Raw genomic sequence first — 26,957 nt, forward strand, 5'->3', positions numbered from 1 at the left:
TATGTTTTATTGCTATTTTATTAGTTTTCTTTTCAAAATAAATGCTCCTTTGAAATAAACAATTACATAACCAAAGGTAATTTATCACTTCGAAGAATAGAAAATAAATGAAAGGATGAATAAGATCTGAGAACATTCAAAGTATATTTCATGTTTTAAGGCAGAAAGAAAAATACAAGAAAAAAAAAACATCCCAAAAAAATCAGCCTGCCCTGACTGGGGATCAAACCTCAGACCTACTGATTACTGGTCAGACATGCTACCATTACACCAGAGGTTACCCAATAGTTGGGACGATTTAATGCCTGTATTCCTCATAAAAGTATGCGTTTCCACTCTGAACCCTGTTTATGTTTTGTAATACAGATGAGCGTTCAGTCAAAATGCTTGAAGAATATAGGCATTAAATAATTCCAATTAACGGTAACCTCTGTGGTGGTAACAGATCTGACTGGTAATCAGGAGGTCTGCGGTTTGATATCCATTGGAATTTTTTGGAATGTTTTTTTTTTCTTGTATTTTTCTCTCTGCATTGTTTCATACACACTTTTTCAGATCTACTCACTTGTACGTATGACGCTGCAACTACATTTACTTTTAGTAATTCACATTAGTGCCTGAGCCATCAATATGTGTAATCAAATTTCTATTTCATATAGAGGGAGTGAGGGAATGTGTTGACAACAGAGTGAATAATAAACAAATACAAATAGCAAAAATCTCAAGACTTCATATTGAATAGTTCACTTTGATGAGTGTGTTATGGGTAAAAGCATTTCCATTACCCACTTTAAGTATTTCCACATCTAAACTTTTGACACCCCTGGTCTAATATTATGGATAAAATTAGAGAGAGCTCTGAAAAGAATGAAGGATAGGTGTCCAACATGAAAAACACTGCTAGTGCTAGACATGTTATAACTTACGGGTTCAAAAACAAAAATCATTTCATGTTCATACCAAAGAATTAGCATATCTCTAAAGAGAAGTGATTTTCATAATGTTATGTCATCGCTTTTAGGTCAAATCACTTCAGAATTTAAAACAATGTCTGCTGTTTCTTGGAGGGACAAGTGCAGAAGCACTTTTACAGCACATCAATATTTTGTGATGACTTTCAAGATATGGTGCCAAGGTAGTTTTAACGTATACTATATTGGTTTTAATGTTCTAGTCGCACTCCAAACAATAAAGAAGAGTAAAGGAAATAACCACTTCATTGAGACAATATTCTTTGACTTTGATGTCATCACAAACATTTGTTTTCACAAAAATCTAATAATCATAGTCATCGTTGTTTGTTTCTTTTGTCCATATTTTTATTCCCCATTAATCTGCGATTTGCCATATCACCTACTCTACTCATTGATTTCTTTTTGAGCTCCCAGTTCATGGTTTTAATAATGTCAACTTCATCTGGAATGTGTATATATCGAATATTCCTGCCCTGAATATAAAAGAGCTCCAATCGTGTTGTTTGACCTTTGACATTTGACATCAATACTTTGGACATATTGAGTCCCATGGCAGCGTCGACATGCATCAGATATCCCTGAATTGTGTAATCATTTCTAATCTCCACTGTCACTCTCTTCCCTTCTAGGCCCTTCAGCAGACATACCATAGTGTTGGTGAAGATAAACTTGGACCGTCGTGTAATATCACTGACATCTGTGATAACGTTCCCTCTATTCATCTTAGGTACTCTTGGCAATCTGTTAAATTTTAAAAAATTAATTTAAAATAAATAAATAAATTATCAAGTATATTCACTATGTTTAATGTGATTCACATTGTTTCATTTATTCTAACGGCAAACTGCATGGAATAAAATTTCTATTTCAAGCTACACAATGTGCTTGCTTGGCTCCCTTGTTAACATTAACACTAATATGTTAATCAAGAGATTGCTTTTGTTTATAAGGGTTTTACTGCGCTTTCAACACATTTCGGTGATTTCAGGGCCAGAAAAAAGGAAGAAAATGGGATAGTTAAAAAATTATAGATTACAATTAAAAGTAAAGCACACAAGAAAAGTAAGACAAAGGAGAATGGCTTGAATGGGAAACAGATGTAGATTCCAAGAGCAAACCATCAATGTACTTAGTTTAAGATCACCTAACACATTCAAATGTTTTCAGAATATAACCAAAAAAGAGTATGTACATAACTATAAATACATAGCAGAGAAATGATTTACAAGGAAAAAAATGTAATTTCCCAAAACTAATGCTAAACAGTAATCATTTGACAACTTCAGGACATCTCATTCCAAGGCAAAGTCAGAAAGCCGGAAAACAGATATAAGGGGATAGAAGACATAGCTAGTAACTCCTTCCTGCCCACCATGGGAGGTAACAGAGGAAATGTACGTAAAATGATTTACTCAAGATCACAACAATAGACATAGACTTTTGAGATCATATCCACTGATCAATGACAACTCATATTTACACTTCTCCCCAAAATCCTACTCCCTCCCCCACCCCAAAGCCTTTGGCAGATAAACCACTCCTAACAACCCAGTAATGATATGACCTTATGCCTTTTCAGAAGTTATTAGTTGGTGACCACTGCGTGGTAACAGGATAAAAAAAAAAATCCCTCTTTCACTATTGTGGGAGATCCTGATAGCAATCGCTTCACAAACAAAGGGATCGTTAAGTATCCCATTTGCAGTTAACATTCATTGTCCTCCTTTTGATACAGCAATGATTAGGTAAATGGGTCTGTTAAATATGGTGGATAGTAATTTTACAATAAATTAGTGCCTATTCCAAAGGGTTGCAAGCGATTGCTACTGTCTGATTAACTATACAGAAACTAGGCTTAACGCCAGCTTCGTGGCTCTTGTGGCTATGAAATGATACTTCCTCTTCATTGCCATCATTATTGTGGTAAGTGGAAGTAGTCCTCAAAGAAGGTTTTCCAGGTTCAGGAATTATGTTGATCTGGAGAAGTTTTTCACTTGACATAAATTTAACCTTGGGGTCCATTGCTATAAAACTTCAATATATAAAAACAAATCACAAGACTTATATCCTTTTTCAGTTAACAAACCCCCCTCCCTCCCCCCCCCCCCCCCCCCAAAAAAAAATATAAAAAAATCCGTTATGCAGAAGTTGTGATTACACTTCTCCCATCTATCTGGATTCTATGTATAAATTATTACCATTTTAACTGCACTTTGTTTTGGCTGACATCTCTTTCCTTCTTTAGCTGTTGTATTCATTTTTTGATAAATGCTATAAAATACAAAAGACCATACCACTATGCTGTGCTGCCTCAAAGATATTTTGAAGAGACTATTTCTCTGAAATGCACAAGAAAATAGACTTGATCTCTATTTCTCCGAATGGTTTCCGTATTCTGTTCTCTAGATTTTTTATATTTGTGGGAGTATGTGCATGATGAATGTGTGAGTATGTGCATTTTGGGGTTTTCTTTTGTGATGGTCAGGCACTCTGTCTTCTACTCTCACCTTTCTGTTACACTTCTGTCCTGCTGTGTACTGTCCTGTGTATGAATGAGTTCGTATTTTTTGGGAGGCTTTCTTATCCGGATGGGGAATCCATATGTATTAGATTATTTGAAAGCAGCAATATCTAACTCTAACACAGTGCTGTGTGAAGTGAAAGCATAAGGATCAATTGCTATCTGGACATACTAGTACTTTTGTTGGTTGGTCATTAATCCTGCGAAACTAGCTGAAGGGTTGTTTGTTTTCTTGCTTTGTCTTCTATTCCCACCTTTCTGTTACACTTCTATCCTGAGTTTGTGCTATTCTGTCTTTCAACCTCTGTTCCTGTCTTGAGACTTTGGTTCTGTTAATTAGGTTGACTTCTGTTCGATAGTGCAGTGTGGAGCACACAGCTCTGGCGAAAGTCGATGTGCCATCATGATGGAGTATTCGAGATAGCGAGACGATTCCGCAATGACCACCCCCCTTCCCTCAACTCAAATACAACACTTAGATAAAACCTGTCATCAACGATATGCAAAAAAAAAAGAAGAAGGCTAGCTTAATGATTCAGCGAGAATTCCCAGTCCACTTCATTTAAGAATTTATTAATTTACTTTTGCATCGACATTGTGTCCGTGACTCATGAGCGCCATAATTGCTGAGTAATAAAATAGCCAGCACACGAATCGGACCATCCACAGGAGGCTGCTCCTCCAAGTTTTCGGAGAAATAGAGTTCAAGTTCAAATTTATTTTCCTGAGCGTCTGGAGAAATAGAGCCAGCCAAGACAAGAATAATCTGATACAGGGGTCGGCTGAGATTCTCTGTGAGAAACTGGTTCATTTGTTTTAAGAGAGTGAAATATTGGGTGTAGGAGGGATAAGGAAAGTCATTCAGGTAGGCACTTTGATAACTCCAGTCCAGTGGCCGCTGATAGGCCCACTGTAAGGTGAAACTCGTTTTTTGGAACTTTATTTTTGGCCCTTTACTGTTTTGGTCACCATGGCGTTATTTGTGAACCTGTGTGACTAATGTTAGTATCATTTTAAAGGGCACAAAACAAGCTTTCTAACGGTATATTTTATTCTTAATTCCTGATTGTATTTCTCAGAAAGCTATTGAAATAAAAATTTATCAATTTTTGAATTATAAGAACTTTTTAAATTATGGATACATTTTAATTATACTTCATAACTTCATACATCAGTAGACAATTAATTGAAGAACATCTCTGCCAAATTTCATCAAAATTGATACACTCGCTCATTATTTTATTTTTCCCGCCATCAACCCCACTTTTTTGGACAAAAACCTCATATTAATAAATTATTTTTCCATTTTCATTTATCCTTACTTAAAACAAGTCTAGACGTCTAGTCAAGAGTCTAGTCAGTAGTCAGCGCTCGAACACGGATCAATTTCAATTAGAGTTGCCATTGCCATTTTTGAATGACCAACAATATATAACTAGTATCTGTTCATTTTGTAACCAGCTAAATCAGTAGATAATAAGCAATGTTTACCAACTGTGACTATCCACTTTCCATCTACTAAACTGTGTGAGTGGATTTGTAAACTGCTTCGAGTCGATGATTCAATAACGAAAGTAGACTCTTTAGTAAGAGGAGTCGAAAGTTGAAAAAGGGAAATTTCCAATATTCTTTAAATGTCCGGTCTCTTTCACCAATGAACAATTTGCACCAACTTTCGATTTCTCAAATAAGCAGAAGAACAAAACAAAAACAAAACAGAGCAATGATGCACCCATCCAGAATCAATGATCTTGCTCTTGAATTCACGCGAAAGGTAAATAACCTTGTTAGTATTAGCTATTACTATTAGAGTTATCAAGAAGTCATTCTAGTCAAGGAACTGGTGAAATAAAAGTAACGAAGTGGCAATTCGGACTCGAGTCTGAATGAATAGTGAATAGTCTCCCATGGCTATTCGGATTCGAAGTCCAATATGCATGCGCAGGGGGGGGGGGGGGGGGCACCAGGGCAGTGAGCGAAAGCTGATATAGAAATAGAAGAAGAGTTCAGAAGAAATTCTGTTTTGCCCATATTAAATTATATCACTCACACTCACACTGACACAGCTCATGCTCATACTCATACCCGTTCTTCGGCCTGTACTGTAGAAGGATTGTTACCTGTCTACCTCTAACACTAACACTATCACAATATGTTTTTTCGTCCTGATTTTATCTGGACATCGAGTTATATTGTAATGAAAACTTTTCCTTTAGATCAATTACTTTGACTTTTTTGTTCTTTATAATTTCAAACTGGACTTCCATTTGACTTGATCTATGTCTTTGTCTTTCTCATCAAATACAGCGGGATTTAGACTACTTTCGATACTACACCACCTACTGTTATTTGCATCAATTTTATGTAATTATCAATAATTAAAAGAATAATAATAATAAAAAAACAAAAGCTTTAAAAAAAAAATATTTTGAAAGCTACATTGCCATAGAAGACTATTCAGACCGAGTCTGAATAAGCTCCCGATTGCACATGCGCATTGGAATTTGAGTCCGAATAGCCACAGGAGACTATTCACTGTGCTCGAGGCCAGTGATCGATGTGAAAAGTGACCGAATAGAACCTTACTTGGGCAAACATTACTAAAACTTGGATCTCCTTGGGAAAATCATCAGTTTTGATAATCACAAAAATTCTAACAGACTCGGAAAAATAAAAAATAGATATAAATGTTAATTTTCAATTAATTATAGAAACATTGTGTAGTAATTTTGGTCAAATTGGTCAGGCCAGTTGCTATCTGACAGCCTTTGTAAGAAACTCGGGCGCGGATTTCGAGCAACTCTCAATCAAGACTTTCCGAGAGTAAATAAAACGCTGTAAATTATATTATTAAGCAGTCAAATTTCCATAAACTTATAGCCTGTCCATTTATGATGATACCTAACCTACAATTGGCTCAACATCAATGTGGCCAGTATTGACTAAGGTAAGTATCGACGATATTTGGTCCTTTTTTTAAATTTTTATTTCCGGTGGACTGAATACACAGCTGTGTTTCCACCACTGGTGGACTGAAAACACAGTTCCAAACTGAAATCTTTAAGTTAGCAAACTTTTTTTTTGTGGAAGCATACCAGTTTGTCACAGTCACAGGCCTAGTTAGTCACAGCCCAGTGGGAAAGCATGCCAGTTTATCAGTCAGAGGCCAGTTTGATACAGACCCAGCTTGTCACAGGTCGACCCTGCCTCGACTCTGCCCTGTGCATGATTGGAGTTATCGCTGACACTCTCAAAAAGAGTAAATGGATGATTGATTGATTGATTGATTGATTGTATGAATTGAATATTATTTTTCAATTGTTTTCACGAGAGAACATTCATTGTTGAAATTTATAGAGTAATTTGCTTTGATTTGCATAAATAACAATGTGAAATTGAATGTAAGCTTAAATTTAATATACGAAAACAGATAGAATAGACGTTTCAGGTTTCCCCTTTATCAACAAAACAGGAATGAGATGTGCAACGAATGAGATAATGTACTAGTGGCATGGTTAAGATGATTCATCTTAACGCCACAACCACATTATCTCATTCGTCTGTAGTGTTTCATTCATCCTGTTTTGTTGATAAAGGGAAACCCAAAGCATCCATTTTACCTGTTTTTGTATATCAAATTGAAGCTTACATTCAATTTCACATTGTTATTTATTTCTTCTAGCATCAAAATTTACATTTGATTTGCATACAAAGCGAAACAAGCTGAATTTACATTTTAGAGGGACTATCTCTACACCACTAATTAGAAGGAGGAGAATGAAAAACTTAAGCTATGAAAAACTTAAGCTACGACTACATTGTTAAAGTGGTGTAATTATTACTATCATCTACACTCAAATACTTAAATGAAACAACAAAGCGACCTTATTCATGAGTTTTCTTTTAAAACATACTTATGTTTCTTCTAAAAGTTTGTATACAGATCAACACAGTTTGTCTGAAAAACGTGTTCATTGCAACTGTAAATTTTTAGAAGAGTAAATTGAAGGGCTGAAATGAATGGAGCCATATAAAGATATTCTAGAGTAAAACAAATTAACTGGTATCATAATTTCTTTTATGCAGGACAACAGAAAACTTAAGTAGTTGCACTTCATTTTGTTCATCAGATTTACAGTCTAACAAAGAAGGCAAAGAAATCATCTACGGTCTATTTGGGCTAATCTGGAGCCTGTGACAAACTGAGCAGCCTCCAATTTAAATTAACCAAAATGGTTGTCATCAAGTTCAATCTGACATAGTACCCTTTTAAGATGATTGATCACACATAATGACCTGCTGATGACCATTGTGCATGGCAAATAAGTGGAAATGCACTATATTTATAAATGATACCATTTTTTTTATTAGGTTACAGCTGGACAACGGGAATCTGGGGTCATGGAATTTTTACAGTCGATATGCAATACCCTTCATGATGCTCAAGGTGGTAATGTATCATTTTTATTTTTAACTTGAACATATGATAACATGTCATCGACTGATTCAGGCTGGCATTATTGTTAAGATTGGTAAACCCGATTTTATGGAAATTGAAATGAAATTTTAACCCTTTCAGGAACAACCTCTCAAACAATGATTTAAAATCATAAAATTGAATTCCATTAATTTGTCACCATGGGGAAATTTGTTTTTATTACCTGTTTTTCACGAGAAATCAGAAATACACTCGAGCACGGTTTTCTCTAAAACCTCAGGACATGTAAAGAAGTTCTAGAAAAACGTAGTTCAAAGAAACCATGTACAAAAAAATAATAAGGAATAACTTATTAGGGCCATAATTCAAATGAGACTGTATTTTCGAGGAAACTGTACTTGAGTTTAGCCTTGGTGTCAGCTGTGGTGCACCGCTGCAAAGTGAGCTTGGGTGAGGTGACTTATTATGGTCACACAACATTATGAGTAGGAGTTGAACCTATTGCATTTAGGGTAAAATGCAAAGAGCATACCCACTAAGCCATGCTGATTTCCCTTGATATATCTTAATACAAGCACAGACTTGAAATGAAGCTTGGTTCACCTATCTGTTTATTGCTGTCTTGGTGGGAGGCAGGATTGGATTATTTTGATCAGTACTGATCCGCAACCCATTCCAGCTCGTGTCAGGGTCCACGTAGGGGCATTCTTCCCCGCCCGCCTCCTGGGCAACGGTTGGAGTATTCCGAAAGGAACTTTCTAACCGGCTGATGACACGAGTTTCTATGTGTCTGAGGTGACGGATGAAGGGAGGAATCAACCGCCGTGGCCAGATTGCCCTAGTTCACGCAATAAGCTGTGCTAGCCCCATGACGCTGGTGGGGTGAAGGGAAACTGTCACTCTACAAAGATACCCTCCTGGACTCCCAGCCTAGACACCATTAATGGGTGGACAGAGCTCATAGCCTTGGAAAGCAGTCTGTCTAGGAGAAGGAAAACTCCAACTTCAAACCACCACTGCCTTGTGGATCTGGGAAGATGAAAGGCTATGGAATCACATCCAGAGAATAAAGAACCGCTGAAGTCGGAGTCGCAGAGCCGAAAGGCGCAAATAGTCTGGAGAGGGAAACCAACCCAAAAATTAATGTGACACGCATCCTCCTCACAATGATGGACAACAAAACTGTCGGACGATATGGCGCGAAGTCTGGGGATTCCCGCCGGACGGACCTAGCGTCGAGCCCTGATAAACAGGGTTCACCCAAGCGATCTGGTGGTACCTTGCCCTCCTACTGTGGAACCAGGGTAGGAGATGCAAGGTTACGGACTACTGGAACTATCAAATTGCTACAATGGAATGCAGAAGGGATACAACATAAAAAGACTGCCCTCTCCAAGTTTCTTCAGGATGAGAAGATAGATATTGCCTGCATACAGGAGACACACCTCACAGAAAACATTAGGTGTTCAATAAGGGGATATCAACATTTTAGGAAAGACAGAAAAGAACGGAACAAAGGTGGAGTAATCATCTTCGTCAGAAATGACATAGCGACAAATGAAATAACGACAGATGAATCTGTTGAAATATTGGCTGTAAAAATTACCAAAAACAAATTGCAATACACAATATATAACTGTTACAGCCCACCATCAGAGAATCTGCCAATTGAAAACATAAGAAGTGAAGAAGAACAGTTCATTGTTGTGGGAGACTTCAATAGCCACTCCCCAAGCTGGGGATACAATGACTTAGACAGAAAAGGTGAAACCCTTGAAAATTGGCTTACAGACAGTAAGCTTCAAATTGTCAGAAATGAAGATGACCCAGATACATACTTCTCAAGAGCATGGAAGACAACATCAACCCCAGACCTAACTCTCATATCTGAAGATCTCACCGGAAAAGTCAGTAAACAGATAAAGGAACAACTGGCAGGAAGTGATCATCGTCCCATTCTGGTTGAAATAACTGAAGAATATGCAAAAGACAGAAAGGCACCACCTCCGAGATGGAATTATAAAAAAGCAGACTGGACTCTGTTTTCAAAGTTGACTGATAGTTATACAAAAGAGATAAACTGTAAAACAAGGAATGTAGAAAAATCAGCCAAAGCTTTCACAAAATCAATCATGAAAGCTGCAAAAGAATCAATCCCCAGAGGATCAAGAAAGGACTACGGTCCAGGATGGACTGAAAAATTAGGAAGTCTCAACAGCCAAGTCACTGAACACAGAAAAAAAGCAGAGAGAGAGCCAAATGATGAGAATATGGAAATTTACAAAGAGGCTGAAAAAACTCTCAGGAAAGAAACAATAAAAGCAAAACATGAAGCATGGCATGAAAAAACCAGACAACTTGACTACGACAGAGACGGAAGAAAATTATGGAACCTAACCAAAGCTCTAAGTGGACAAGAAAACAGATATGCTGCACCATCAGTAGAAGATGATCAGGGGAGGATTCTCAACAAAAAACAAGCAGCAAACTGTTTTATGAAGCAGTACTCAAGTGTTGGGAGTATACAGATTAGAAAAGAACGAAAACGAGAAGTCCACAAAGAATTGAGAAAACACAAGGATACACCCAAAGAATCCACAGATGATGTCATGTTCAGTTCGATTAAAAAAGAAGAAGTAGAAATTGCCTTGAAATCTCTAAAAACGAACAAATCACCAGGTCCAGATGATGTTACTAATGACATGTTGAAACACCTAGGAACCCTCACAAAGAGGAAAATGAAACAACTGTTCAATGCAAGTTGGAAACAGGGTAAACTTCCACTCAAATGGAAACAGGCAACCATGATACCAATTAAGAAGGATGGCAAGCCAAAAAATAAAACCGAAAGCTACCGGCCAATAAGTTTGACAAGCTGCTTGGGTAAACTGATGGAGAGAATTGTTAATCGCCGTCTCCAATGGTATTTAGAAAGCAATAAGTTGATATCAGATGAACAGGCTGGTTTCAGACAATTACGCTGCACAGAGGACCAGATAACATACATCTCGCAGCTGATCGAAAATGGTTACCAAGAAAAAAAACACACAGTCACAGTTTGGGTGGATATGGAAAAGGCATTTGACAAAGTCTGGACAAAAGGACTACTTCTCAAACTTAAGAAAGCCAACGTTTCACACAACATGTTTGCATGGATTAAAGATTACCTCACAAATCGAAAAGCAAGAGTCCAATCTCAAAACTCTAAAAGCAAGCTAACGAACATGACAAATGGAGTACCACAAGGCGGGGTTCTCTCACCAACCCTCTTTGTCGTTTTTATCAATGACATCTGCGAAACCAAATGCAGAGGAGTAAAAGCAGCCATGTATGCAGATGACCTTGCACTGATATGCACTGAAAGAAATATTGGTACTGCAAAGGCCAGGATACAGATGACTCTTGATGCTTTGAGCAAATGGACAAAAGACTGGGGTATGAGAGTAAATGCTGATAAAACCACATACACAACATTCAGCTTATCAACCAAAAAGCAATCTATGCGATTAACTTTAGATGGAAAGATTCTGAGAGAAGACCTTATGCCTAAGTATATAGGAGTGAAATTTGACCCTCGACTCACTTGGAAACATCAAATAGATGAAAGTCAACAGAAAGGGTACAAGAGAATGCAGCTTCTCCGAAAACTTGCTGGAACGCAATGGGGAGCAAACTCAAACGTCCTGAAGAAGACATATCTTGGATATGTAAGACCTGCAATAGACTATGCCATATCGGCATGAGGAACGTGCTCACAGGCTCAATTTCAAAAGGTTGAAAAAATCCAAAACCAATGCCTACGCGTGATCACTGGAGCAATGAAAACAACACCAATTCACAAGATGGAAACCCACACAGGAATAAAACCTCTCAAAGAACAACGAAATTTAAAAATAGTGACACAATTCTCAAAGATAAAATTCATGGAATCCCAACCACTGCATCCAAGTACAATGGAAAAGAAAGAGAATCGACTCAAAAGGGAAAACTTCATCGCCTTGGGACAAAAACTAGAGAGCGAATATAAAGTGACACCAAAGGAAGATATTGCCCAAATCAATGTCCCAAATCTCAAACCACCACCGTGGAAAAAGAAACAAAAATCCATAACCATCAACAAGAAAAACATTCGAAGCAATAATGACAATGCTCAAACCCTAAAGATGATCGATAAAAAATACCCAATGACCAACTGGATAAGAGTTTATACAGATGGCTCAGTTTCCGGCCCCCTCATGAATGGAGGTGCTGGTGCACTCATACACTGGACAGATAAAACAGAAACAAAAATATCTGTATCAGTGGGTTCAATGTGCACAAGTACTAAAACTGAAGAAAAAGCCATCCTCAATGCAACAAAAGAACTATCCAGAGATCACAGAATATACGGGAAAAATGTGGTTTACTTGACAGACTCTGATGATGCTCTCCGGTCTATTGAAAATTACCAGGACTCTGAAGCCGCACACACTGTGGAGGCCCTTGAGGGCTTATCTGATAAAACAGGAAAAATTGTGCTGCAGTGGATTCCAAGTCATGTAGGTATATATGGAAATGAAATTGCCGATCAACTGGCCAAAGAAGGAGCCCAGAAGGAACAACCGAAGTCGTCAATCACTTACCATCAGCAAAAGAAAATAATAAAGCTAAAAATAGACAAAGAAAGGAATGACACACACCTAGAACACAACAAGCAGGATCCAATCCATGCCATTCAGCGAAGTAGCCAAGTCACTCTATTCCGCCTCTGAACAGGACACAATAGACTAAGAGGACATATGTTTACAAAGCTAGGTATTGGAACAACCCCTTATTGCCCATGTGGAACCGACCATGAAACCACTTTACATGTGCTTATGGATTGCCCATTATACAACGTGCAACGTTCGAACCACTGGGTCACCCCTACAACACTCAACACAAAGCTCTATGGTGAGGCTGAGGACCTAAAGCGGACCACAGACTTCATAGCAGACATCGGACTGCAGCCATAGATGTCCATCAGAGGAACAAAGAAGAAGAAGAAGAAGCTGTCTTGGTAAAAATAGTTACTTTGAGGAAATCATGGCCAGATCTCGAATTTACAAGGCCTGTATAATGTAGAATCTAGGATAAAACTCCAACCTAATGGTCCTTATGGCTCACCTCAACATAAAGCCAGCAAGGGTTATAAGTGTGATTTTGGCAAACTTTATTTTTTTCTTTTATTTAAAAAAAAATTTCTTTGCTCGCATATTTTTATTAATTTGATTTTTTTTTTCAAGTTAAAGCCCTCATTTGCTTATAAATCAATAAAGTAATTCAATGCTTTTCTTCCATTTTCACATTCAAGTTAAATTGTCATTCTCAGTGTGGCCTGCAAAACCAGATCAAATCTGTGGTGAAGTGACAGCCTCGTACAATTACATACTTGTCAAGATTATCAGCTTGGTTTGCGACTACAAACTAGTTTCATCCAGCTTTGATGAGTCCAAAACAAATGACGTTATTACTACTATACTCAGGAGAGGTGAGTTGATGAAAATTTTTTTAAAAATTATTTTTCTTAATTTCCAGTTATAACGGGTTGGCAATAAATTGTCCTTTGTTTTGAAATAGTGATGTCACATTACCAATAAGTCATTATACATAGCCAAGTACTCATTCAACCTGAGACAAGTAGGGCACAGCCTATCAGATCACTGATCATGCTCAACATTTTTGACTTCATAGGAAAGCACTGGATACTTAACATTGTTTCCCAAATCATATTATGCTTAAATTTCACTCATTAATCACAGAATGACATGCTAGACTACTAATTTACAAATTTATAAATTGGTCTGGCTGGTGATGAGTATGTCTCTGTAAGTGTGTACTTTCAAAATCCAAATGAAGAAATTGAGTCGGAAGAAAACTGAGTCAGTTATTCTATTTTATAGAGGTAAATGAATTTAGTCCAAATTGAAGTAATTTCAAATATTGGTAAATCTGATAGTTTTGCCATTAGATTCAAGTTGTGGCAATTGCTTAATCTAGGCATATTGCCAGATTGAGGCATGACGTCATAAATTTGAAATGTTTTTACAATTTCTTCTGGTCATTGTCTGCAGCGTACAAGGGCATCACAGATTCCGAAATGGAAGAAAGTTGTAATGGAAATGTCACTCATGTTATGTTGAAAATTGTCAAAGTCCTGGAAAACCCAGTCTTTCATTTCAAGTGTGAGTATAATGCTTGAAAATGCGGTGTTAGATTTTGCAGAAGATACTTTGTGATAAAGAAGTGTCGTTTTCAAGGGTAGCAAGCAATTGCTACTATGTTTAACACAACAGATAACCAGGATAAATTCCATCTTCATTGTGTTTTTGGAATTACTAATAATATTTTTGATGTTTTATATCTTCTTCCTTTGTACACATTATTTAAAATACTGTATTATCCTTGTCAACTACTCAGTGAACTAAGAAAAACAATGAAGTCAGGCATTCTGCTTGTATCTGGCATCACAACCAGTATGAAATTGCATATTTTGATAAGTAATTTTGTCCAAATATATACAATTATGAGAATCTTAATAAGAAAACAGCAACAATAAAAAATGAAATAGGCAGAGCAAAAAGTGGCCCCATCCATTTCATTTGTTAGCTTTCCTGTTATTTTGATAAGGGCTGAGGAGTCGTGCATTTTGATGACAAAACAGGTGTTGAGTTATTCGATACTTATGCTCTCTTGCTCTTTGCTCATCTGATTCATTGCTTAAGTCATGACATTTATTGGTAAATTAGCAATTGCGTCATGCTTCTTGAAATAAAAATAATCTATATAATAGAAAACAGAGACAACTCATTTATGTTTCTTTTTTGTTTTGTTTTTTTTTGTAATAGGGGTGTTTTGTTTGAAATGCATTTCAAAGCTTTCCATCCTTTTCAAGAAACGTTTATACAACAATTTGTTTGAATATTCTGCTTGACCAATAGAACATATTTTCCTTTTCTTTTCATTCTCTGTTTTACACACACAAATGAATCACTTTAATTCCATATAATGTATTGCCCTGTTTCTCTGTTTTACCAAGTAGTAAGAGTAGTCATTTTAATTTATCATGCTCTTTTTTATTATGCCATCATTTTTTATGGAGTATAGCATATGTGTAGTATTCCACACATCGCAAGTGAGCTATATTGCTCTTGCAGCATCCCCTATACTTTTAGCTGGACTTAAGTAGTACTTCATATCCACAAAAAAACATAATACAGATTTGTACTTGTTTTTGGAGTGTAAAATGGACAGTAATAATTTCTTGCTACCCTTGGCTAGAGCCATGCCTCTGTATTGTAATGTCGCACTGTTACCATGAAAAAATAAAGGGAGATTGTTATCTGCTTCTTTTTTTTTCCTTTAGCGCTTACAATTCTGGGAAGATTGTTACTGCTGATGACTGTGGTGTGTTTGTACAAACGTCGCATCTATGGGTCTAGTCAGGAAGATGTCACTTGTCTCCTTCGATTCACAGAGATGGCTGGTGTGCCTGTACTTAAGGTGAGGAAAAGTTCATAGACAATTAAAATTCATTTCAAATATGTGGTGGTAGGCAATGGATAGTATCTTTGATGATTTTCTCCATTGTTGGATTACATTACATTGTCAAATATTGTTTTCAAATTGTCCATTATTATTTTTTTTGTTTGTCTTATCCTTTTTTAAACTCACATTTTTAAAAGGATCTCTTGTGATGTTTTCTTTTTCTGTTGATAGCACCAATGTTTTACTTATTCATATATATATGTTCTACAACAAGTTTTAACAGGGCGAATATTTTGTCGAGATATATATATATATATATATATATATATATATATATATATATATATATATAATATATATATATATATAGATATATATATATAAGTTGGAGAGCTTGTTGAATAATATTTGTTTTGCTGATTTTGTGTTGTTTCATCACTTTTATTTCACATCAAATTTAGGAGAGTTGTCATTTCCATCACGGTCTGCTCCTCTCATACCCATCCTCTGAAGACATACAGGAGGAAGTGAAGACAGTTATGGTAGAGCATGTCGTCTGCTTGTTTTTGGCAACTTTCAAGCAACCCATCAATCAATTGGTCATGGACCACCAACCATGGAAGTGGATCTTTACAGCGATGGAGTGTGAGTGAGTTGCTCAGTTTAGATGAGGTGTCTTTGTGTGTGCTTGAATATTGATCAAACAATAAAATCCTCTCGTTTTTATCTGAACATAGCCTCAGATTTAACCATTTGTTAGATATTCCAAAAGCTGTGGACACTTTTCACTATGTCGGTCACTTTGAGCACATATTCCAATATGACCAATGACCTCGGGCTCATAGAAAGGTATATATAGATCATCCTCATTTTTCTTTGTTTAACTATTTTTAAAATGCAGGTAGAAATCTGATGGAGCAAAGGATGTACACACTGGCCATGCAAAAGCTTCAGGTTGTTTTGAAACAGTGTGTGGACTCCATAAACAAGTGTCGACTCTTGTGTCTTTTTGCCCACTGCTATTTCCACATGGTAATCAATTTTATTTCTTTTGAGATTTCCCATAGACTAGATGGTATTTTGCAAACTTCTTTCTGACTCCGGGCTGGGATTGTTCCAACTAACCCTTTACAACCAATACTTTTATGTGTACCAGAGGTGTAAATGTACTTTCTTGAAAAATTTATGGATAAAGTGAAAACAGTGTTTTGTCAGTAAGCATCAGATCTGGTAGATGGTTCGATTGACCTCGAAGAGATGTGGTTAAACTTTATGTCATGTCCCAATAGATGAGCAGTATCGAACAATGGTGGCTGAATATAAATTGCTCCCTGTTAGTGAAATTCGAGCCCCTCCGGCTTGATAGAGTACCTGAAAGCACACACCCCACAAGCAAAGAGTTGGTATCTGTCCCAGGAGTTGTCAAGATTTTATCTGATCCCTCTGTCCACCACCAGCAGTGATCAGATGACTAGGCCACATAGTAAATACTAGGCTACTTTGTAATAGATCAGCACCCACTCAAAGGGTAATAAGCGATTGTTACTTTCATTTTAATACTACAGAAGCAGGGTCAAGCTCTAGCTCCATAGACCTCATGTGTTGAGTGTTGAGGGACTACTTTTATTTCAGAATGCCTCAACTACAGTTCACTTATTATTTTGAGAACTCTTTTTGTCCAGGATTGTCCCCAGCTGTCCATCCAGACGTATCGAGATGCACTCCAAGCAGATTCCAGATGTTATTCTATCCTTTACCATTTGTCCCTGGTGTATCAAAGTCTTGATCTACCTGAACTTGAACTGGAGTCTCTCAATCTTTGTGTCATGGTGAGTGCAGGTCTTCCAAAAAAATTCAGGACGTGGTTTTTAAAATCCCGTTTTTTTTTCTCACTTTTTATTTCGTTATGATTTATCAATACTAATGTAAATTTTGCTACTCGAAGCTCAAAGAAATATAAACATTGTGAAATTAAATATAACCTTCAATTTGATAAACGAAAATAGATAATGTGAATGTTTTGGGTTTCCCCTTTATCAACAAAACATGATGAATGAAATACTACAAAATATAATGAACGGAACACTACAGATGAATGTTTCTCACATTCTCATTTGTCTGAAATGTTTCATTCATCGTCTGTTGTTGATAAAAGGGAAACCTGAAACATCCACATTATCTGTTTTTGTTTATTAAATTGAAGCTTACTATCAATTTCACATGTTTAAATTTTAACACAAGCTTCAAAATCTGTGTATGAAGAATATAAGCACTGAGCCCTCCCAATCATCAGGTAACCTCTATGGTTTCATGGGATCATGTACGACTGGTAATTAGGTGGTTTGTGGTTTGATCCTCTGTTTTTTTTTAATGATTTTTTTTATTTTTTTGCTTTGTCTTGCTCTTTATAATAAACACTTGGTCATATTTTTCTCTTGTACCAGTGCCTGCTTTATCCTTGTTTCTCTCCCAACTCCATATTTTCACTTTCATATTGTTTTCATAGTGATGTTTACGTGAAGAGAGGAATGTTTGTTTAGATTTTAAATTCTTAACACATTTCTTTAATGGAATTAGGACTGGTAAGAATTGCAGTGCTATAAATAATAAACATAGAGTTTCATGTCTGTTACCTCTGACAAGTCTACATTTTGTCCAATACAAAATATGTTTATTGTCTTGATGAAATCTGCATTTGAATTCTATGCAACATGAGAACTCCGCAACTCAAATGATTATTTATCCAACTCTCTCAAACTCAAAGTGAACAAATCTGTTTTGAATTAAATCTACATGGTCTTGTAAACCTGTGTCATCTTAAGGTCATTTCTTTTCAGCAACAGAAACTGGGATCAAACCCAAACAACTTGGTGGGGTTCTTGACCTCCCATAGTGGGCAGGGAGGTACTTTTTGTGTCGTGTATACCCATATATGGGGGGCAAAGTGGCCGAGTGGTTAAGTCATTGCACTGTGATCCGGAAGGTCCTGGGTTCGAACCCCACTTCAGACACTTTCGTTTTTTTCCTTGGGCAAGATTAATAACCCCTAATTTGCTCACTTGGACAACATGGGTGATTCCTGTTGACGTCAGATATCTTGTTTGATGAATTATCTATATATATTCCTTCATGGAATGCCTAGGCGACGATATCTTATGATGTTGTGGCGGAAGGGCATAATTAATACTTTCTGTCTTTGTCTATGAATGAGTTTACATGGTTTTGTCCTTTCCCTGGGCGGGATCCTTGGCTCAGAGGGAAACATTCAAATGTATAGTAATAGTTTTGGTGGATCATATTTTTATCGATGTCAATCATCTCTCTGTTATGTAATGTTATGTTTGTTGTTTTGGATGTATAATGTAAGCATTTCAGTGCATTCCTCTTAGTCAGGTCCTGTGCTTGTGTCTGGATGAGATTTAAAGGTGATCTCATTCTAATTACATTGATGGTATGCTCTTGGAATCAAAACCTGTTCCCTAATTTTTGTGTGCTTTTGATTTTAATCTAGAATTTTTTCACTATCCGATTTTCTTTCTTTTTTACTGGCGTTGAAATGACCCAAATGTGTCACAAGTGCTGTAAAACCCTTGAAAACAAACAAACCCCAAACCACTCCAGTAAATCTTTTTTTAAGTGTCTTCCACATTCCATCAAATACAAAAAAAAAAAGGCTGCATGTGTTGTCCTTTATGATTAAGGTGCAAAATCATAAGGAAAATGGAAAATGAAAAGAACTTAAATCGTGGTAATTAAAATTAAGGATAAGTGTGCACAGAAAGGAGATATTTATTTAATTTATTCTTTTCATTTCCCTTATCACCACTCTCTACTTGTTGTTCTATATCTCAGGCTCTAGCTGATGAGGAAAAAAGACAGAAGGACAAAATCCCTGTATTGGGCGTTGATGAATTGATCTGGTCCATTATCCCACCAATAACTCCTGTCTCTTTCATCTTGGCCAAAGTGACGTTTGCTAAGAGATGTCTACAACTGAAAAGGTTTGGACAAATCCCAATAATTTATATTGTACTTTAGATACAGTGAGATTGATGGAATGGAGGTGATACTCTCCAGATTATGTATTGGTTGCTATGACAAAAGATAACTAGAAAGGAAAAGATTAGAGAAGTACCAGACAACAATAGAGAATAAAAACTTTCAGGTGATAAGATTAGAGCTTGGGATGGTATCATCTGGCCTAGTTGTGAGAGGTATACTCTACATTTTCCTAATTTGAAAACGAGTCTGTTGTGACATATCGTATCATAAGGGGCAGAGCAATCAATAAACACAGTCCCTGTTTTGGCTTTTTGCTTATATCCGCATTCAATGAAAGACACGAGGGCAAGGACTTGTTCTGTAGTGTTGGCCAGGTCTGAAGCCAGCTTGTTCTGGTGGAATTATCAGGTCCAGAGTGGGTAAGATTCTTTTGTTTGTGATTCTTTCAAGAAGTTTATAGAAACAGCAGAATAGGGAATGGTTTAGTTAAATGACTGGAGAAATTGCAGTATTTTTGGAGAAATAAAGGTTATAACGCAAAGGCATTCATCTGTTTTAATTCTTATTCTACTGCATTGTGCAAACAAACATAGATCGAGGTAAATCTTTTTTGAGTCAACAGATAATATAATTATCCTTAATTTAAGAAATATTGGAAAGTTACTCGTATATTTATCTGTAAAAAATAGTTTTATAATTTTTAGATTAACTGGTTAGAGAAGTGAAAAATTACATCACCCTTTTTTGTTGTGGGTGAGATTATTATTTCAGTGTGATGCTTGTTTTGAAAATTAAATCTGCATGTCATGTCTTGTCCTCATCATTGTTACTATCTTAATGTTTCCTTGTCAGGTAGACATTGTAAAGCACCTCAAGCGAGAATTTTAAGCTGATTTGTTGGGGTTTTTATAAATGAATAAATGATATAGTCTTACTTACTGTATATTATATTTATGATGATATTTACAGCTTCTCTTGTTATTCATTTGAGCTTGATCAAATTGTAGTGCATCAAAATAATGTTCCGTTACTGGTCAGATCGGGTGGCTGGTAAGGGATTGGGCTATGGTCAGTTAGGGAATGATGGAGAAGAATGTTGTCGGTAGGGGAAAATCATTTCGCATATCTAATACCACTGAGACATGGATAATATTTATTGCCAGGAAAAAGTCAGTTGACACCCCAAACCTACCACCATGTCCTCCGATTTTACAACATTGCTCTTTGAAAACAGTATTATTTATGGTGCTTGTTTTGGGCAGATTATTTCCTTTGTGTTCGTAAGGTGTCACAAGGCTCTTAGCAGACGGTAATTACAATGTGTCTCTTGATGTTTTTATCTTCTTCAAAGGTACCCAGAGGCAGCGGAACAATATTCTAGTCTGATTAGTTTGCTTCAAGAGGAAAATGCCATTTCACAGGCAAGTTTTTGCACACAGCAGTGGTTTTTGTTGTTGATGTTGTTTATGTTGTTGTTACAAAACACCATAAATTGTGAATAATTTCCTTTTATGTGCTTGTCAAATATGAAAGCTTATCTTCTGCCATTTTGCCGAATATCAAAGAGGAGAAAAATGTGAAAAAGTGTGTATGAAATTGAATACCCGTAGAGAGAATAATGTTATTTAAGAATGTAGATGATTGCAATGAATATCTACTCCTTTGCTAATTTTTTGTTTTTATCATAGAAACATCTGCTACAGGAATTACAATGTCTGTGAACTATAAACTGATGATTGTAATGAGTGAAGTAGTGTATTCACTAAGTGATTTAAAATCTCATATTGTCAACCCTTAATTATGTTTTTTAAAATATAATAATAAATACATGAGCATTTATAAAACACGTTTCCATGGATTCACCATGCTTGATTGGCTTCACAATGTTTCATCTATAAAATGGAATATGCTATATGGAACTGAATTTTCTGGATGGGGGCTTCTTCTGACCTTCCATGGTAGACGGAGAGGTCATTATTACTGTGCCTTCTATCCCCCTATACCTGTTTTTCACTTTCCATGTTGTCCTCTGTTTTTATTCTAGATTGAGATTGTTCGTTTTTTCCATGGTCCTGGCAGGAGTCCTCAACTGTGAGGCAAGCAATCAAATATATACAGTTCCTTTTTTCTTTTTTTATCGAGAGATGTTTTTTTTTTTCCTTGTAGTTGTAGATCTTCTCTCGCTGTTGTGTGCTATTTTAATATTTTGGTTTTTAATATATTGTACTTTGTAAAAAATTGAGTGTATTTTTTATAGCAGGATTCTTTGTTTGTGTCTGAATGAGACTTTCAGGTAATGTCAAAGCTTGAGGAAACTTCTGTTCCCTATTTCAACCAGTCCCCTTTGTTCTACTTTATATTTTGTGCTTTAAACTTCAGATCTGCAACTTTTCCCCTCTCATCTTACTTTTCACTGGCACTTAAATGACCTAAAAGTGTCACAAGCGCCGTAAAATCCCAAAACAAAAATAACTAATCAAATTTCCATATCATACAGTGTGTGTCACATTTAGGCATCTTTTTTTTTACATTAAAACTCTTAAATTGTGCTTCTCTGATGGTTGTCAGATACTCATTGATATTTCAGTGGTGTGCAATAAGGTGTCTAAAGTGTCTTAACCAAGGACACAATGGCAAGCCAAAGTTTTGCTGTTATGGTGACCCATCTAATCTCTGATTGTAATTGTACTCTACATCTTTTAATTTTGTTACAAAACGCCATGCATGCTGTTGGGTAACTGATGCCACACTATTTTCAGTACATGAAGCTTCAGTCATAAGCCTTTCCCCTTAATTGTCTATAATTATATCTTGTTTTGTCTCCTTTCCCACAGTTTGAAAATCATGAGACAGACAAAGAACTGAACATCGCTGAAATTCTGGTTGAGGCTGCAGAGGTTCTTCTGATAACACGACAGTACCAGGACTGTATCAAACTCTGTGCCAACACCCAACCAGCTTTGTCTGCTGATGACACCTTTGCCCAAAATAGCTATGGGATTACCAACTCCACAGAAAACATATCTACAGAAAATTCTCAGTCAGATTTTTTCAGTCTGCTGGATAACTCTCAGAGTATGGAAAGTTTGGACCCGTTGTCCAGTCCAAAGGGGAAATTGAAATGTCAAACAGATAACAAGGACTCCTCTGTTAATTTATCTGTCTCGTTTGAAAAGTCTAGAAAAAGAATGAGATCATGCGATGCAATGGATGGGGTTGATGTGGACGATGCGATGAGTGAGAGCAGGGATGATATCCTGAATGTCAGGCTTCTTCTCTGCAGAGCTGATGCCTTGGTTCTGTCACAAGGATTCACAGACAACGCTGTTTACTGTTTACAAAAGTAAGTTGCTTTTTTTTTTTTTTTTTTTTTGTTTATTTATTCATTTTTTTCATTGCCATTATTCTCTATCAACTATTCCGGTCCTCATTTAAGTAATGACAAGTAATATTGTAATTGTGAAGCTGGCTTAACCCATAATATGACATGCTTTAAGGGACTATTCAGATATTTCATAAAGAAAAATAAAGAACGAAGTTGTCAAAATTAATGATATGGTAGCCATTATTTCTTGATTCTTATTATGTTTTTTGGTTGTTTTTTTTTGTTGTTGTCTTTTTTAGATTTTGTTGTTGTTTTTTTGTTGTTTTTTTTAAAATTTACTTTGTTAATCTTGATATGGGAAATTATTTTTGAGTGATAATAACCACTCTTGGTCGTTGTGAGAACCATGTCCTCATGGGTAGGGTTAAGTGTTTTGCTCGAGACCCGAGAAACCTGCCTAATGAAGAGTCCCAGTATTATTCATAAAAGCTGGTGCAGTAGGTTATGTTATATTTTAACTCAATTCAATATTTATACAATTTTTGTACTTGTAATTTTGCATCTTGAATGTGAGATGGAATCAACAAAATGTGATTTTGAGCTCCATCAAGTGAGACATATGGATAGTATTAACCTGTAAGTGCCAGCCAATTTTTTTTTTCAAATTGCAATTCTTCCCATTATCATTGAATTTTAACTACAACCCCCCATTGACTTAGAAGCTGTAATGATAAAACCTACCATTTATACAGATTTAATCGGCATATACTAATTTGTTAAAGGCAAAAATTTTCCCTTCCTGGCTCGGAATTTTTCTCTAAAAATTTTAAGAAAGTTGGAATGAGATATTATTAATTTTGCGAGAAATGGATATGTGACAAATTGAATGAAATTACATTACGTTTTAAAACTTTTTAAGATGGCAAATTATAGTAATAAGGGTAAAAATCATGGATTTTGTGTTATACATCCCCCCTTCCCCCCCCCCCCCCCCCTCCCCTCTTGAGATTTGGATTTTCTCCCCACAAAGTCATTTTTTTTTTTTGTCAGTTGTTTGTAGCAGGTCTGAATGAAGTTTGAATAGTATTGATATTACTGCTCTCTTGGTGTAAAAGCTAAATTATGACATCGGGTTAGAGTGACTCTATCTGTTAAGGATTTAGTTTATATAAATAATTTGCAAACTCTCATCAGAATGCATCTAATCTTTGTTAATACAACACCTCTCAGAGCGATGGACTTACTGGTATGTCATCCCCCACCATCAACCATTAAATCTGACCTACTGGGCCAAGGACTGTCATTGATGAATCCGCCTCACTCCAAACGTCAGCGAATCAGCTCAGATGGGAAGTCAGTATGTCCTCAACAGGCAAAGAATTATGAAACATGTCTTTCAGCTGGTACTAGCAACAATGATGTGTGGTCCAGGCTTCTCATTGATACAGCATTGAGAATGGCTAAGGCTTCTTGGAAAAGGAGAAGATTCTCTTCGGTCATCAACAGCTGCAGAGTAGTGGAGCAGTTAGATGGTGGTAAGTCAGATAAATCCAATGTTGGGGAGGAGGGTAAATTTGGTCAAATGTGACTCTTTGCATCAATCTAGTATTATGCAAGGGTTAACCAGACAAGGATAAGTGAATTTAAGCTTATAATGATCAGTAAGACAACATTTTCCATTTTGTTCTTTGAGAAACTACATTATGTTAACCGAATTTCAGGCACCTAAACTTTCCTAAAATAATACCATTTTGTGAGCCGCAAATGTTAACCACCCCCTCACACTGGTATTAATAATGGTAAACCAAATGCAGAGAAATAAATAGAAGTAAAAATGATCGGAAATATGAAATTTTATTATTTTGCTCTTTACGATACAATTTCTTACTGTAACTTGACCAAGGTCTATTGTTTTTTTAAACTGTATTTTCAGATTTATCTTCCTCCAAAATCTGATTTTTGTACTTGTTTATTGAGGTAGACAATTAATGATGAAGTTTATATTAATTTTTACTCATCAATCGGTCTGCTTCAATAGTAAAACCATCCTTTACCTTCACTTACATAGAACTTAAGGTCATTGTTTATATATTTGGAAAATGTTCAAAAATATTACATCTTGTGATATTAGTACATGGATTCGTTTGAAAGGTGAACGAATTTCAAATTCACAATATCAGGTGAGGTCTGTTATATGTCTTATGAATTACACACTCACTCCCTCCAATAATTTAATGAGTAAGTGATCTTTGGAATAATCTGAAGGATGTTGAAGACACAGTTCTACTCCAATACCTATATATTTACTATGTTGAAGAATCTTAGAATTCTGCCCCATAGAAAATAGAAAACTAGAAATTTATTATCCTGACTCGTTTGCTTTATTTCTTTTCTTTTTTTTTTTAAATTTCATTTTGTTTCTTTTTTCTTGGTTATCAAAACATTTTTCTCCCAAACATTTTTCTTTAAACAAGGAATTTATGGATAGCGGTTAATTCACTTTACATATTCAGAGAATTTAAAATTGAGAAGTGAAAATTAATTCTTTTAGATGATAATTACATGGCAAATGATTCATGCTTTCATTCAGTTTTGAATTTGTTTGAATTTTTAAATTCTACAATATACAGGAAACATGGGTGCCACATACATCAAGACACAAATGATGTCTGAGAATGGAGGTCTTCAAAGGGAGGCAATTGGTGTCTGGTTGAACAGTCGTGGAATTGCCTATCTTGTTGACAAAAAGGAACTAGAAAAAAGTATAAAGCGGATCCAAGAAACCCCTGAGTATGATTTATTTTTATAAAACTTTTTTTTTTAAATCTTTTGGTGAGACATTAAACTTGTACAGATATTTCAATTGATAATGATCCATCCAACCTGACATAATACCAAGAGGAACAAATAATATGAAAACTATATGCAGCATTTATCTACATAACAATAACATTCAACTTTTCACTTAACTAACAGAAATATTTGCGTGGCACCATTATACATTGTAATAAAAGGACATTTTAAAGATGAAAGCATTTTTTCTAAATAATACTCTTCCAAATAATAGAAATAAACCAAAGGCTTCTCATCTTTATGAACACAAGATCTTAAGAAGAATGTATTACAAGAGTGTCAGGGATTTGTCTTGTACGATAAATTTGTTACAATACTCGCCGGATTCTTGCACACTCTCAAGAGAAGGCAAAAAGTGTGCTAGAATATGAGCATACCAAAATCAACTGCTCATGGGATCGATCTCAGTCCCTTAAAGTAGTCCTTCAGAGCCATAAGGCCCATGGAGCCGGAGTTTATCCCAGTTTCTATAGTTTGAAACGGACAAGAGAAATTCCTTGCTATCCTTTGAATAGGACGCTATTGCAAAGTACTTTCTGCCAGATTTAATAGACCCAGCTGCATGGACAGGGGTCAGAAAAAATCTGAACTGCAACCGGGAACGGTCTCTGTCCCTTTGCGTGTGAAACGAGTACTCTACCAACTGAGCTATCAGGACCCCTATGGGATAAAATTCAGAAACCCAGCTCCAGCATATTGTATTGCAGAGCGTGCTAGAATTCAGCATTCTAGTATCAAGTGAGGACTGTATAATATTTGCAGTGAGGCACACTGTGTCTTTTGCAACTTATAGGCTTGAACTTGAACCAATAGGTTTGCAGCTTTGATCTACTATCTAACATCGTGTAGTCATCATAAAGTGATTTATATCATTATACTAGAAATTTGGGCATGCTTGATTCCAAAGTGACTTTGCATATCCACATACAAATCATATACATGGTAAAAATCTGTAGGAGTATATTGATGGACATTAGTCGTATTTCAGTCTGCCAGTTTACTTGATTTTGCTGACACTCTTTTTAAATATTGTAAAAGTGGTTCATGTTTCAAATTTAAAACTGCTTTTGTGTCGTGTAAAATTAATGTTTGCTAAATTTTGTGATTTAAATCTTTTTTAAAACTCTCTTTCCTTCCCCCACCTCCCTCCCCCCAATACATCCCTTCATACCTTCCCACCCTTGTTTTGCATTTCAGACCCACAGAAAAGAGCAACATGAATTGGTGGAATGTCAGTGAAGGAGACTTCTTGACTATGGACGTGAAATGTCTCAAACTTTTGTTAAATATCTGTGATGTTAGTAATAAATGAACTTTTCCTGTAGATTAAAAAAAAAA

General features: G+C 36.1%; 2 protein-coding genes across 5 annotated transcripts; one reads left to right on the forward strand and one right to left on the reverse strand.

Moving 5' to 3' along the window:
• Positions 1-5,074, reverse strand: LOC144968370 (U7 snRNA-associated Sm-like protein LSm10). 2 transcript variants are annotated; one of them, XM_078906650.1, is made up of 2 exons: positions 4,987-5,074; positions 1-1,715 (listed from the first exon to the last, which is right to left on the reverse strand). In XM_078906650.1, exon 2 carries the CDS (start codon positions 1,694-1,696, stop codon positions 1,289-1,291), a length of 408 nt encoding a protein of 135 aa, XP_078762776.1. In that variant the 5' UTR covers positions 1,697-1,715; positions 4,987-5,074; the 3' UTR covers positions 1-1,288. The 2 variants fall into 2 exon arrangements, with proteins under 2 accessions (XP_078762776.1, XP_078762777.1); XM_078906651.1 differs by lacking the exon at positions 4,987-5,074 and adding an exon at positions 4,818-4,963.
• Positions 5,075-5,174: 100 nt separating this feature from the next.
• LOC144968372 (uncharacterized) lies at positions 5,175-26,957 on the forward strand. 3 transcript variants are annotated; one of them, XM_078906652.1, is made up of 14 exons: positions 5,175-5,269; positions 7,867-7,945; positions 13,284-13,442; positions 14,026-14,136; positions 15,318-15,454; positions 15,901-16,084; positions 16,341-16,471; positions 17,122-17,268; positions 19,292-19,440; positions 20,793-20,862; positions 22,276-22,784; positions 23,997-24,301; positions 25,397-25,556; positions 26,817-26,957. In XM_078906652.1, exons 1-14 carry the CDS (start codon positions 5,219-5,221, stop codon positions 26,929-26,931), a joined length of 2,307 nt encoding a protein of 768 aa, XP_078762778.1. In that variant the 5' UTR covers positions 5,175-5,218; the 3' UTR covers positions 26,932-26,957. The 3 variants fall into 3 exon arrangements, with proteins under 3 accessions (XP_078762778.1, XP_078762779.1, XP_078762780.1); XM_078906653.1 differs by having other exon boundaries at positions 7,867-7,942; XM_078906654.1 differs by lacking the exon at positions 14,026-14,136.

This window comes from Berghia stephanieae, chromosome 3, assembly GCF_034508935.2.
Source record: "Berghia stephanieae isolate SIO BIC M18660-M18661 chromosome 3, UCSD_Bste_1.3, whole genome shotgun sequence".
Classification (NCBI taxonomy): domain Eukaryota; kingdom Metazoa; phylum Mollusca; class Gastropoda; order Nudibranchia; family Aeolidiidae; genus Berghia; species Berghia stephanieae.